Raw genomic sequence first — 12,930 nt, forward strand, 5'->3', positions numbered from 1 at the left:
TCAACAGTTGGTAGGATTGGCCCAGCGCTTCTGCTATGCTTAGGTGGGACCGTTAGGAGTGGGGAGGGCGTGCTGTTAGATATTTCCTGCCGCTTCGTCAGTAACGCTCATGATGTTGGAGCAATGCATAATTATAAAATTTCTTGCTCGTGAAGGAGTTACAGCTCGCAAATTTACGAGAGATTGACTGCACAGTTCAGTGATCAAATAATTTCAAGTACGCATTTGTGTAAGGAGTGGCGGAGGAAAGGGGAGGCAGCACCAGTGAAAGCCAAGACTCGACTGTCAGCTGGCAAAGTTCTTGCAACCGTTTTTTCGATCGGTGAGGCATTTTGCTGATTGATTTTTTGCATCAGCGCTGCACAATCAATGCTGCTTACTACTGTAAGCTGTTGAACAAGGCGAGGGATGCATATCACCGCAGTAGACTGAAACAAACAGATTCGACAATGCGCGGCCCCATACTGCAGCTCTGTCTCCAAGCTACAAGGAAATGCACTGGACTACACTTGATCATCCTCCTTACAGCCTGGACTTATCACTCTGCAATTTTCCTTTGTTTGAACTGCTTAACGAAGCTCTAGGAGGGCAACGTTTTGAAGATGACAAGAGTATGGAAAACTTCATGCGCAGCTGGCTGGTGACATGACCCTGTTCTTTTTACGATAAAGACATCAAAAAGCTGCTCATATGCTGGGACAAATGCATTTCCAAAGCAGGAAACTATGTGGAAAAATAAATTGTAATCGCCTTGTGCTTTTCTATTCGGTTCGTTACGACCCCTGAGGATCACGAGTAATTTGTTCGGCACGTCTTCTTTCTTCCCATTACCTCTTTATTCTCCTACTCCTCCTCTTTTTCAATAAATGAATTTAAATAAAAAATAAAATGCCATTTATATTTGATTCCCCCTCATATTTTTCCTTTTGAAAATAACACTATCTCATAAGAATGAAAGCAGCACTGGCGATTTGTATGTTCAACATCTCGAGCGAGATTGAACATGGAGCACTTTGGAATTGCACATTCAATGTGAACATTTGCCGCGCTGACATAAATTTGTTATGCAACATTTGCTCACTGTGAGTATTGTATTACAGTGCTTGACTTCCATCTGTCACTGGCTTTATATGACAATGTCACTAATTTCTAAGTTAATGAATACATCAAAGTTGTCTCTTTAATATAATCCAAGATTGCAATCCAGCAGGGGCATGATTAGCTCAGTGGCTTAGCTGCTGGCTTTCCATATGGAAGGCTGAGGTTCGAATTCTAGTCGATCCTGGGTTGAGATTTTCATCTCATAAATCATGTGGCATCAGCAAGGGCATCCATTCTTAAACCTTTGGCCAAAACCAGAACACCGAGCTCGATAGCTGCAGTCGCTTAAGTGCGGCCAGTATCCAGTATTCGGGAGATAGTAGGTTTGAACCCCACTGTCGGCAGCCCTGAAAATGGTTTTCCGTGGTTTCCCATTTTCACACCAGGCAAATGCTGGGGCTGTACCTTAATTAAGGCCACGGCCGCTTCCTTCCCACTCCTAGCCCTTTCCTGTCCCATCGTCGCCGTAAGACCTATCTGTGTCGGTGCGACGTAAAACAACTAGCAAAACCAGAACGACCCTGGATGGCTCCAGTGACCCTAGAAAGAGCTGAGATAAGCTGAAGAGCAGTAAATTACAACCCAAAAAGCTCAGACACAAGGCAGTTGCTACAGGAAAAGCTGGGAATAATGTTAGATGCAGCAATTGCAGCCTAGGTAGGCCTATTAGATCATTTCTTTCAGAGAGGCATGTTTGAATGTAGTGAATTTTCTTGTGCAATTTTCAATTGCGACTTGTTTAGATTTTCTTCATTTTCCCTTTTCTGTAGTGTTCCACCATTTCCAGATTTTCTTTGATAGATAAGAAATTGAAGGAAGCTTTCCTAGAGAAGGGAATGTTCAAAATAATGAGCCATTCCACTATTCTTCATTGTGCAGCAATAGGAATCTGTGCAGCTCCAGGACTTGTGTGCATGAGGTCAGAATGGGTTTGTGCATCATGGGTACAAATGTACAATGGAGTTCTGCCTACTTGCTTGGTGTTTCACTGCCGTACCAATATGCCAGATATCCTGTAGTTTATCTTTACTAATGGTTTCTGTGGTCTGTTATATGGATAAATGTCCATCGTGACCTCTACTGGACCACAAATTCTTCCCTATCTTAATTTCCACAACCTTCTTCATTATTTTTCAGATGCAGAACAGATACTGTATTTATAGACAATTTTAAGATTGGTGAGAATGTTGGGTGTGTGTTTGTTGTAATGCTAGCACAAAGATCTGCTCTTTCAAGTGTGCAGTGTATATATTACTCACACACTTTTTAGTGATAGATTTGTGTACGGGGCTGAGGAGCAAGGAGGGAGCTCTCCCAGTTCTGGTAATGCTGCCAACTGAATGGAAATGAAATCTGAATTGAATCGATAATATGTTCCATCAATATGAATTTTCTACACCTTTATCATCTTAAGCCAATAACTGTGTCACACACACATTATATAACATTATAACATTTCTCGATGCAAATCTTGTTCCTAGCATGAATTCTATAGTTTGGCTTTGCTGTGTAAACAACAACAGTACTAGTACGTGAAGTGTATGCCAGATGTTGCACAGCGATGCATAAGCAATTCATAGTGTATGTTTCAAAGGCAGTGTTGCCAACTTAGCGGATTTTCCGCTAAATTTGGCAGAATTAGAAGACTGTCGGCGGAGAAATATATCATTTAGCGGACAGTGGATTTTTTGGCAGAATTCTACATTTATTATAGCGGAATTTAATGTTTTATCCATTTCACATTTTTTTTTTTTAAATTTGTACTCCAGTCTGTCTCCGAGCTATTCCGTATTTCTTGTCAAGAGCTAGCAGTCACATGAGGAAAACATGTTATTTGGATCTGATGTTATGAGATCATGGTATCATAAATCTGTAATGCGTGAGGAAAGGTTACTTATCTCTTAGTTGACGAATGACGACAGATAATGAAACTGTGAGAGAGTAGCATTTATATTTATGCTATGAAGGAAGACCGTTTAACGAACTGGCCTGTTCTGTGTGTGGCCCTTGAGGTAGGAGATTCACCTAGTTTGCACCTGGCAGTAAAACGCATACAAGTTTTACCTCGCCAGCTTCGAGTCGGGGCTAATCCCAGTGAAACTCACAGATCATGTGAGTGCAGACATTTACTTGTATTATTATTATTTATTATTTTTATTATTACTGCTCATTTTTATTGCAAATTATTTGAGATCAGATTTTGTTGGTGGAATTTTAGCAGATTTTTAGTAGTATTTAGCGGATCTTGAAAATATAAGTTGGCAACACTGTTCAAAGGTTACCAATACGAAGATTGCCGAGGTCGACCGATTCAGCACTAGGGTGTCCATCTATCAATAAAAAGTGTGTGAGTAATACTGTGAAGCTCATCACCATCTTACAAGCTTTTATTTCCATTTAAAACTCTAGAACTTATCTCAAGAGTTAGTCATATAAAACAGTAGGCCTCCTTTCTTGGTACGAAAGTGTTATTAGGTAGTTTTTCTAGTTATGTACGGCATGAACCTAAAGATCATCATGTTTAGTTTTCTACATACATACAATGAATACATACACTATCATTATAGACTGTTATGCCTTTCAGCATTCAGTCTGCAAGCCTCTGTGAATTTACTAAACGTCGCCACAATCCTCTATTTGTAACTAGTGCTTTAGCTCCGAGGCTTGCTTAAAATGTTCTGAGCTAGGTAAATTCATGAAGCAAGATGCTATCCTACTTACACATAGTCCAACTGAGGATCTCTCCTCTACCGGGTTAGGGACCACGGTGGATTGTATAGTCCTAGCCATCTGAGCACAAGGAGGGCCATGATTTGGAATATGTCCGAGATGCCTACTCCCATTCCATAGCAACTGGTACGACTGGTATCCCGACTCTCAAGATCACTTACTAGGCCACTCCGCCGTTGCCCATGGTTCACGAACTAGGACGTGACTACAGTAACCCACACTAGGAACCATGTGAAAGCAATAACAAAAATCAAATACAGTACTACTTTGAAAAATGCCATTTTTAATTTTTTATAAGGTATAAATATAAAGTAAGTGAATTTTGAATTGCCCTACTTTTCAATTCTCTTTCTGTAGTTACAGTTATGGGACACTGCAGGTCAGGAAAGGTTCCGCAAATCAATGGTGCAGCATTATTACCGCAATGTTCATGCAGTAGTTGTGGTTTATGACGTTACCAAATTATCTTCTTTCCAGGTAAGTTAAGATTGGTGTATATAGGCTGTCATTGTAGATTCTTTCATTCTTTTCTTTCTTTCATGAACTTATCGTAGATTCTGTCTAAATATTTGTTTACAAATAATGAAGGGGTCCTTTGTGATATTGGGGCACATCTTGTCAATTTCTGAATGACACCAAATCAGTTATTTGTTAGATGGCCATAAACTCATTTTTCAAGATGATCTGATACTGGGAAAATTACTGAAACATAATCAGCTTACTTCTGTTTATACCAGGATTTACATACTTTTTTACTACTGATAACTCATGAACATTAATGAACTGTAAAATAGTTACTTTATCCAGATAGCAGATGCATTCCTTTTTCCCATTTTTATAACAAAAATCTAGGGTATGTCTTTAAGAAAAAGATCGCAAGAGAAAAATTATTACATGAAGTAAACCTATTCCCTCATAATACCTAAATACAAACCTAAGTACATAACTGTCAGAAATACGAAGGACATAAACATGGATTACTTGAATTATGACGCTTATCAACTACCGTGGGACGATATACGGAGTCTAAATGACATTGATGCTAAAGTTAACTTGTTTAATACGATGGTAAAGAAGTTATATGAGAGACATGCCACTAAACGTCAAATAAGGGTTTCTGCCCTTGTCCATCGCTAGATGATGAAACCAAGAGAATGATGGCCCATCGCGACTCGTTATTTCGACATTATAAACAAACCCTAGAGGACACAGACTTTGAATCTTACTGCATCTTAAGAAATTGCACAAAGCAGATCAACTGAGACAGACAAATCCTGACATTTCACTTGATGAACTGAATGATTACTTTAGTAGAATAAATATTCAACCTACCCAAATTAACTGTACAGACTCGCTGCCCTCCCCTCCAGCCAGTCCTCCCTTCACATTTCACAGTGTCACAGAAAACCAGGTTAAAAAGGCTTTGTACTAGATTGAATCAAAGGCTATGGGTGTGGTTTTTTTCACTTTCTGTTCCAGAAACATAAACAGAGGCAATGATTGCCCATACTAAATGGCCTTAATGTAGAAAGAGAAGGTTGAATATGATTGGCCATGAACAAAAGGCTAGGAGGCAAAACACTTGCACTCCTTCTAGAAGTTTTGTTCTTTATTATTATTATTGTTCTTCATTATTATTATTATTATTATTATTATTATTTTTCTCTAGATCACAGTAAACAAATACCAAATTGATCCATTGAATGAGAAAAATAACAGCATTCAACTTTAGCCACACACACAACTTCTACTAACTTTAAAACAAACAGACATAGTTAATATACATACAAAGAAAGAAAAGAACACCACAGATTGTAGGCAAAGACAAAAAGAAAAGAACACCACATAAAAAAGAAATTTAAAAAACCTACTGTCCTACTGAGTCATCACCCCTGGTGAGAAGAAGGCCGCCTTCCCGATGATGACCCGACCGGCCTTGCCCGTAGAGACCTCCTGAAGGCCCCAAGATATAACCAGATGACGATGTTTTCCCTCTCACCATTCCATTTCTAAACGTACCCCTTGGACATGCCATGAAGTCCGTCGGTTACTCTGGATATGTGACTCCCTCTGATAGGGTCACCCAGTAGTCATCCTCAGTGTTTTCATGTCATGTCCCGCCTAAGTATATTTGTAATCTATAATCTTCATTTCCGTATTGACAATTGCACAATTAAAAATAGGAGAGGATTTCCACCAATCAATACTTATTTATTGCATACATTAAACTACAGGACCGGTTTCGACCTCATATTCAAGGTCATCTTCAGCTGAACCATATATACATATTAATATAATGAAGCTTTGATTAAGATTGTGGTGTTGAAGGAATGCCATATGATGATGATGTACATTTAGTTACATACAAATGGGGCACGTCTTAGCGTGAGCTGGCGTATATGTCATTCTGTGCAATATTGCAACTGTATGTCTAAAATGTTGAAGGTCTTAAAACTAGTGTATAAAACACGTCTTTTCCTAAACTAACTTATATATATGTACAAGATAAAAACAATACATAAAAACACTTCATGTACATGAACATTCGTTCTTGCTTGGTGGTCAATACATCGACTAACTTCCGTATTTAAGTCTTATTCACAGTTGTACACTTCAGCTGCTATTCTTAGAGTTTGTAAAATTGCATGGATAAAAGTTTTGTCTTCCTGTGCGTAGTGAGATAAAACACTTTCAATTTAAAAAGGGTGCCAAATGTATGGATGAAATTCAAGTAAAATATGTTCAGCTCTGCTGTGTGTGTTGCCCCTTTTATAAGAACCAATTCATGTTTTCTTATTGGCGTCCGTAAATTTGGGTGACATTGGTTTCAAAGTAGTGGCTCCTTTCCCATTTGTAGCTGTGCCAGGGGCGTAGCCAGGGGGGGGTTACTGGGGGTTAGAACCCCCCCCATTGAACTTTCACAAAAAGAAAATAAATAGAAACTGACAGTAAACAATAAACTTCTTTTATGTGATCAAGATAAACTCCCTGCAATCTACTGCTTGTTGAGAGTGTTTGCCACCCTACCTGTCACCACTGCAGCCAGTGAGAGATCATTTTCAACATTAAGACGCCTTAAAACCTACCTCAGAAATACCACAAGTGAAAGTCGACTCAATGGGTTGGCTCCCTTGAACATTCACAGAGACATAGTTGTAAAACCAACAGATGTGTTAAATTTATTTTCTAGGAAGCCTCGAAAATTAGATTTTAGATTGTAAACTGAACATACCGTTTGAGATAAAACTGCTGACCTCGATCATATTGTTCTTGTTCTGTATTTTAAAGTAAGAATTTTGTAGTGTATTGCAATCTGAATATCACATACAGTAATTCACTCTTGTATCAGTATCCTTATGACAGTCATGCATGCGCGTACCAGACACGCACAAGCACAAGCACTTTCATTATGTTATATCTTAATTTTGTAACTGCAACCCCCCCCATTGGCCGATCCTGGCTACGCTACTGAGCTGTGCAATGATGTTATGTTAATCTGTGGAAGATAAGATTGAGTTATAAGTGATATTGTGCGGAGGAATGTCTAAGGGTTATGTGTGTGAATTGGAATATGTACTTACTGTTGTTGGTGTAGCTGAGTTGTGTTTGACATGCGAGCTTGTAATGTACTACTTCGTGTTCTTCTTGGGCTTATGCTAGCTGCTGTGAGGGGAAGGAAAGGAGGGGTAGGGAGAGTTGTTGTTGTAGGGGTAGGGATGGAGCTGGGTGTGTTGTTTGGTGTTTTTCTGTTGCTTGTTGCATTCTGTTTATCGATTAACTTAAGGTAAGGGTTTTTTTAAGGCGGGGATAACTGTATTGAAGATGATGTTAGTTTTTTCTGTGATTTCATTTATGTTGTAATTTGGATTGGTGTACTGATCCAAAGTGATGTAGAATTCTTCTGTTATGTTGAGCAGGGGGCCTTTGGGGTTTATGTTTAGGATTTGCATATCGTTATCGATGTTTGTTAAACGGTGTTTATAGTCTGCGACATGTTGTCCTATTGAGGAAAAATGATTGTGTTTCACTGCATTTATGTGTTCGTTATATCGGGTTAGGAAGTTTCTACCGGTACGTCCGATATAGCTGGTCTCGCAGTTATTACATTTGATGCGGTATACCCCTGAGTGGTTGTATTTGTTGTTGCTGTTGATTGTCCTGACATTGTGTATGATGTTGGTACTATTGTGTGTAGTTCTGAATGCTATTCTTAGGTTATGTTTTTTAAAAATGTTAGTTATGGGGTATATGTGTACATTGTTGAAAGTGAATAGTGCATAGTCTTTCTTGGGTTAGTTTGGTTTTGGGTTGGGATTTTATTTTGTGGATGATTTTGTTAACCATGTCTTTCTTGAATCCATTGTTTTTAGCTATGTCATGAATTAATTGTAATTCTTTGTTTAGATCTTCTTTTGTTAACAGTATATTGAATGCTCTGTGTATCATGCTATAGTAGGCTGCTCTTTTGTGTATGTTGGGGTGAACGGAATCCATTTTAATTGTATTTGAGGTATGCGTGGGTTTTCTGTATATTCTGTAAGAAAGGTGGTCATCATGTCTAGTTGTCGTTATGTCCAGGTAGTTCAGTTTGTGATTGTTTTCGGATTCCATGGTAAATTTTATATGGGTATCTATTGTATTGAGTTTATCTAATATATCAGTTTCATTTGTGGACCTATTGTCGAGGATGATAAAGATATCATCAACAAATCTACACCAAAAAAATATATGGTCTATTTTGTTGATGAATGTGTGCTCTAAATAGTCTATGTAAATTTCGGCAATTATACCAGAAGCGGGAGATCCCATTGGTAAACCCTGTTGCTGATAGATAGTATCATGGAATTTAAAGTAGTTGTTACTAATGGCAAAATTAAGTAATTTAATGAACTCTTCTATTTCCAAAGTGCTTAGATTGCTATGACTTTTTAGGTTAGATTCAATGATTTCTATTGTTCGTTTTGTGGGAATATTTGGGTACATGTTTATTATGTCAAATGATGCGAGTTTGTGATATGGTTCAATCTTTAATCCTTTTGTCCTATTACAAAATTCTATTGAGTTCCGTACTGTTTTATTAGCTACGAATACGTAGTGCTTTTTGAGAAATCGTTGAATAAATTGCGTAAGTTTATAGGTTGGGCTTGCTCTGTAGTTAATAATGGGTCTCATTGGAATATGTTCTTTGTGTATTTTGGGATAAGCTTTAGCAGTAGGTATTTGAGGATTCATTGCTATAAGTTTAGAGGATTCTACTTCTGTTAAAAGAAAGTGTGTATTTTTTAATAAGGTTTTGAGGTTCCTTTGTATGTTATTGGTCGGGTCTTTACGTTTGATGAGGAAAGTGTTATCTTGAAAACATTCTTTGGTTTTCAATATGTATTGGTCTTTGTCAATAATAACAGTGGTATTGCCCTTATCGGCTTTCGTTATTAGTAGATTATTCTGTTTTATCTTGTCTTTGAGTTTGTTTATGTGTACTTTGTTGGTTGATTTATTATTTTGGGAGTTACTGTGAATTTTGTCAATATATTGTGGGAGCCTTTTTTTAATATCATATCTGACTTCGTCTCGTAGCTCATGTGGGATTTTCTGTATGGCGTTTTCTATTTCGGTGATAGTAGTTGTAATGTTCTGGAAAGTTGATGTGTTACCCCAATTGTGCTTGGGTCCCTTGCTCAAGATAACAGTTTCCATTTCGTTAAAAGACGTATTTGTGAGATTTTTTACGGGTGGGTGGAATTTGTGTTCAGTGATTTCATTGGGAAAGGTGGCAGAGTTCGTGTTCGGAGTTTCGGTTTTTGGGTTTGGTTTGGATGGTTGTTTAAGTGCTTCTAACTTCTTATTTAGTGTATTCTGTTTTTTGGTGGCTAAGTTCCTGATTTTTTCTGTCGTGATCTGCTATTTATTCAATTTATTCAACGATTTCTCAAAAAGCACTACGTATTCTTAGCTAATAAAACAGTACGGAACTCAATAGAATTTTGTAATAGGACAAAAGGATTAAAGATTGAACCATATCACAAACTTGCATCATTTGACATAATAAACATGTACCCAAATATTCCCACAAAACGAACAATAGAAATCATTGAATCTAACCTAAAAAGTCATAGCAATCTAAGCACTTTGGAAATAGAAGAGTTCATTAAATTACTTAATTTTGCCATTAGTAACAAATACTTTAAATTCCATGATACTATCTATCAGCAACAGGGTTTACCAATGGGATCTCCCGCTTCTGGTATAATTGCCGAAATTTACATAGACTATTTAGAGCACACATTCATCAACAAAATAGACCATATATTTTTTTGGTGTAGATTTGTTGATGATATCTTTATCATCCTCGACAATAGGTCCACAAATGAAACTGATATATTAGATAAACTCAATACAATAGATACCCATATAAAATTTACCATGGAATCCGAAAACAATCACAAACTGAACTACCTGGACATAACGACAACTAGACATGATGACCACCTTTCTTACAGAATATACAGAAAACCCACGCATACCTCAAATACAATTAAAATGGATTCCGTTCACCCCAACATACACAAAAGAGCAGCCTACTATAGCATGATACACAGAGCATTCAATATACTGTTAACAAAAGAAGATCTAAACAAAGAATTACAATTAATTCATGACATAGCTAAAAACAATGGATTCAAGAAAGACATGGTTAACAAAATCATCCACAAAATAAAATCCCAACCCAAAACCAAACTAACCCAAGAAAGACTATGCACTATTCACTTTCAACAATGTACACATATACCCCATAACTAACATTTTTAAAAAACATAACCTAAGAATAGCATTCAGAACTACACACAATAGTACCAACATCATACACAATGTCAGGACAATCAACAGCAACAACAAATACAACCACTCAGGGGTATACCGCATCAAATGTAATAACTGCGAGACCAGCTATATCGGACGTACCGGTAGAAACTTCCTAACCCGATATAACGAACACATAAATGCAGTGAAACACAATCATTTTTCCTCAATAGGACAACATGTCGCAGACTATAAACACCGTTTCACAAACATCGATAACGATATGCAAATCCTAAACATAAACCCCAAAGGCCCCCTGCTCAACATAACAGAAGAATTCTACATCACTTTGGATCAGTACACCAATCCAAATTACAACATAAATGTAATCACAGAAAAAACTAACATCATCTTCAATACAGTTATCCCTGCCTTAAAAAACCCTTACCTTAAGTTAATCGATAAACAGAATGCAACAAGCAACAGAAAAACACCAAACAACACACCCAGCTCCATCCCTACCCCTACAACAACAACTCTCCCTACCCCTCCTTTCCTTCCCCTCACAGCAGCTAGCATAAGCCCAAGAAGAACACGAAGTAGTACATTACAAGCTCGCATGTCAAACACAACTCAGCTACACCAACAACAGTAAGTACATATTCCAATTCACACACATAACCCTTAGACATTCCTCCGCACAATATCACTTATAACTCAATCTTATCTTCCACAGATTAACATAACATCATTGCACAGCTACAAATGGGAAAGGAGCCACTACTTTGAAACCAATGTCACCCAAATTTACGGACGCCAATAAGAAAACATGAATTGGTTCTTATAAAAGGGGCAACACACACAGCAGAGCTGAACATATTTTACTTGAATTTCATCCATACATTTGGCACCTTTTTAAATTGAAAGTGTTTTATCTCACTATGCACAGGAAGACAAAACTTTTATCCATGCAATTTTACAAACTCTAAGAATAGCAGCTGAAGTGTACAACTGTGAATAAGACTTAAATACGGAAGTTAGTCGATGTATTGACCACCAAGCAAGAACGAATGTTCATGTACATGAAGTGTTTTTATGTATTGTTTTTATCTTGTACATATATATAAGTTAGTTTAGGAAAAGACGTGTTTTATACACTAGTTTTAAGACCTTCAACATTTTAGACATACAGTTGCAATATTGCACAGAATGACATATACGCCAGCTCACGCTAAGACGTGCCCCATTTGTATGTAACTAAATGTACATCATCATCATATGGCATTCCTTCAACACCACAATCTTAATCAAAGCTTCATTATATTAATATGTATATATGGTTCAGCTGAAGATGACCTTGAATATGAGGTCGAAACCGGTCCTGTAGTTTAATGTATGCAATTTAATAAGTATTGATTGGTGGAAATCCTCTCCTATTTTTAATTTTAATTAAGTATATTTGTCTTGGGCCCTTCCCCCCCCCCCCCCGGACTTCTTACGGGTGAGTCCTCCTCACCCTTGTCCCTCTTTCCTTGCCATCTACACCATCATTTCTCTATACTTCTCCTGCACCACCTTCCAGCATAAAATTCAGCCTTAAATAATCACTTAAAAAATACCCATCCCTTACCATTACGACCACCCTTACATGTTTTCCCTCTCACCGTTCCATTTCTAAACGTACCCCTTGGACATGCCATGAAGTCCTTCGGATACTCCGGTTATGTGCCTCCCTCTGATAGGGTCGCCCAGTCGTCATCCTCAGTGTTTTCATGTCATGTCCAGCCTAAATATCTACACCATCATCTCTCTATACTTACTAAACTACATATAAACAACAAATGGCCCACGGTCATTTCCCTCAATGAACCGTTGGCCATAGAAAGAAGAAGAAAAAAATACACAAAGAAAGGCCAGCACATACTTAAATATAAACATAGCATACCACATATGCAATCCCGGAGCAACACTACACCTTCTACCCACTGTCCTTGTTGACACGGCACATTCCATCACCGCCATTGTTCTTCTGCTTGACCTACTCCGAATTGCTGAGCCCAGACAACCTTACCTCACAAGCCGTGTCTGTGTTTACATTCTCCATCTCCTGTTGCAACTTCATCCTTGCTTAATCATGCTATATCTAATTCAAATACCAAGCCCTACTCTACATTAAATTTGCCATCTCGTCCACAAAACCACAATTTTCCCAACTCTCACAAATACATATAGACCCCTATGTGCTACTTCTCTAAAATACCATATAATTAAAAGACATACACCACACACCCCTCCATC

General features: G+C 37.8%; 1 protein-coding gene across 2 annotated transcripts in view; it reads left to right on the forward strand.

Moving 5' to 3' along the window:
* Positions 1–12,930, forward strand: part of LOC136867213 (putative Ras-related protein Rab-33) — a 151,543-nt gene that overhangs the window by 11,965 nt on the left and 126,648 nt on the right. Inside the window, exon 2 of one of the 2 annotated variants that reach the window (XM_067144347.2) lies at positions 4,189–4,308. The exons of the other annotated variant lie outside the window; for it this stretch is intronic. Within the exon in view, the coding sequence (XP_067000448.1) occupies positions 4,189–4,308 (120 nt within the window). The remainder of the gene's footprint in view (positions 1–4,188; positions 4,309–12,930) is intronic. 2 annotated transcript variants of the gene reach the window in all.

Source organism: Anabrus simplex, chromosome 3, assembly GCF_040414725.1.
Source record: "Anabrus simplex isolate iqAnaSimp1 chromosome 3, ASM4041472v1, whole genome shotgun sequence".
Classification (NCBI taxonomy): domain Eukaryota; kingdom Metazoa; phylum Arthropoda; class Insecta; order Orthoptera; family Tettigoniidae; genus Anabrus; species Anabrus simplex.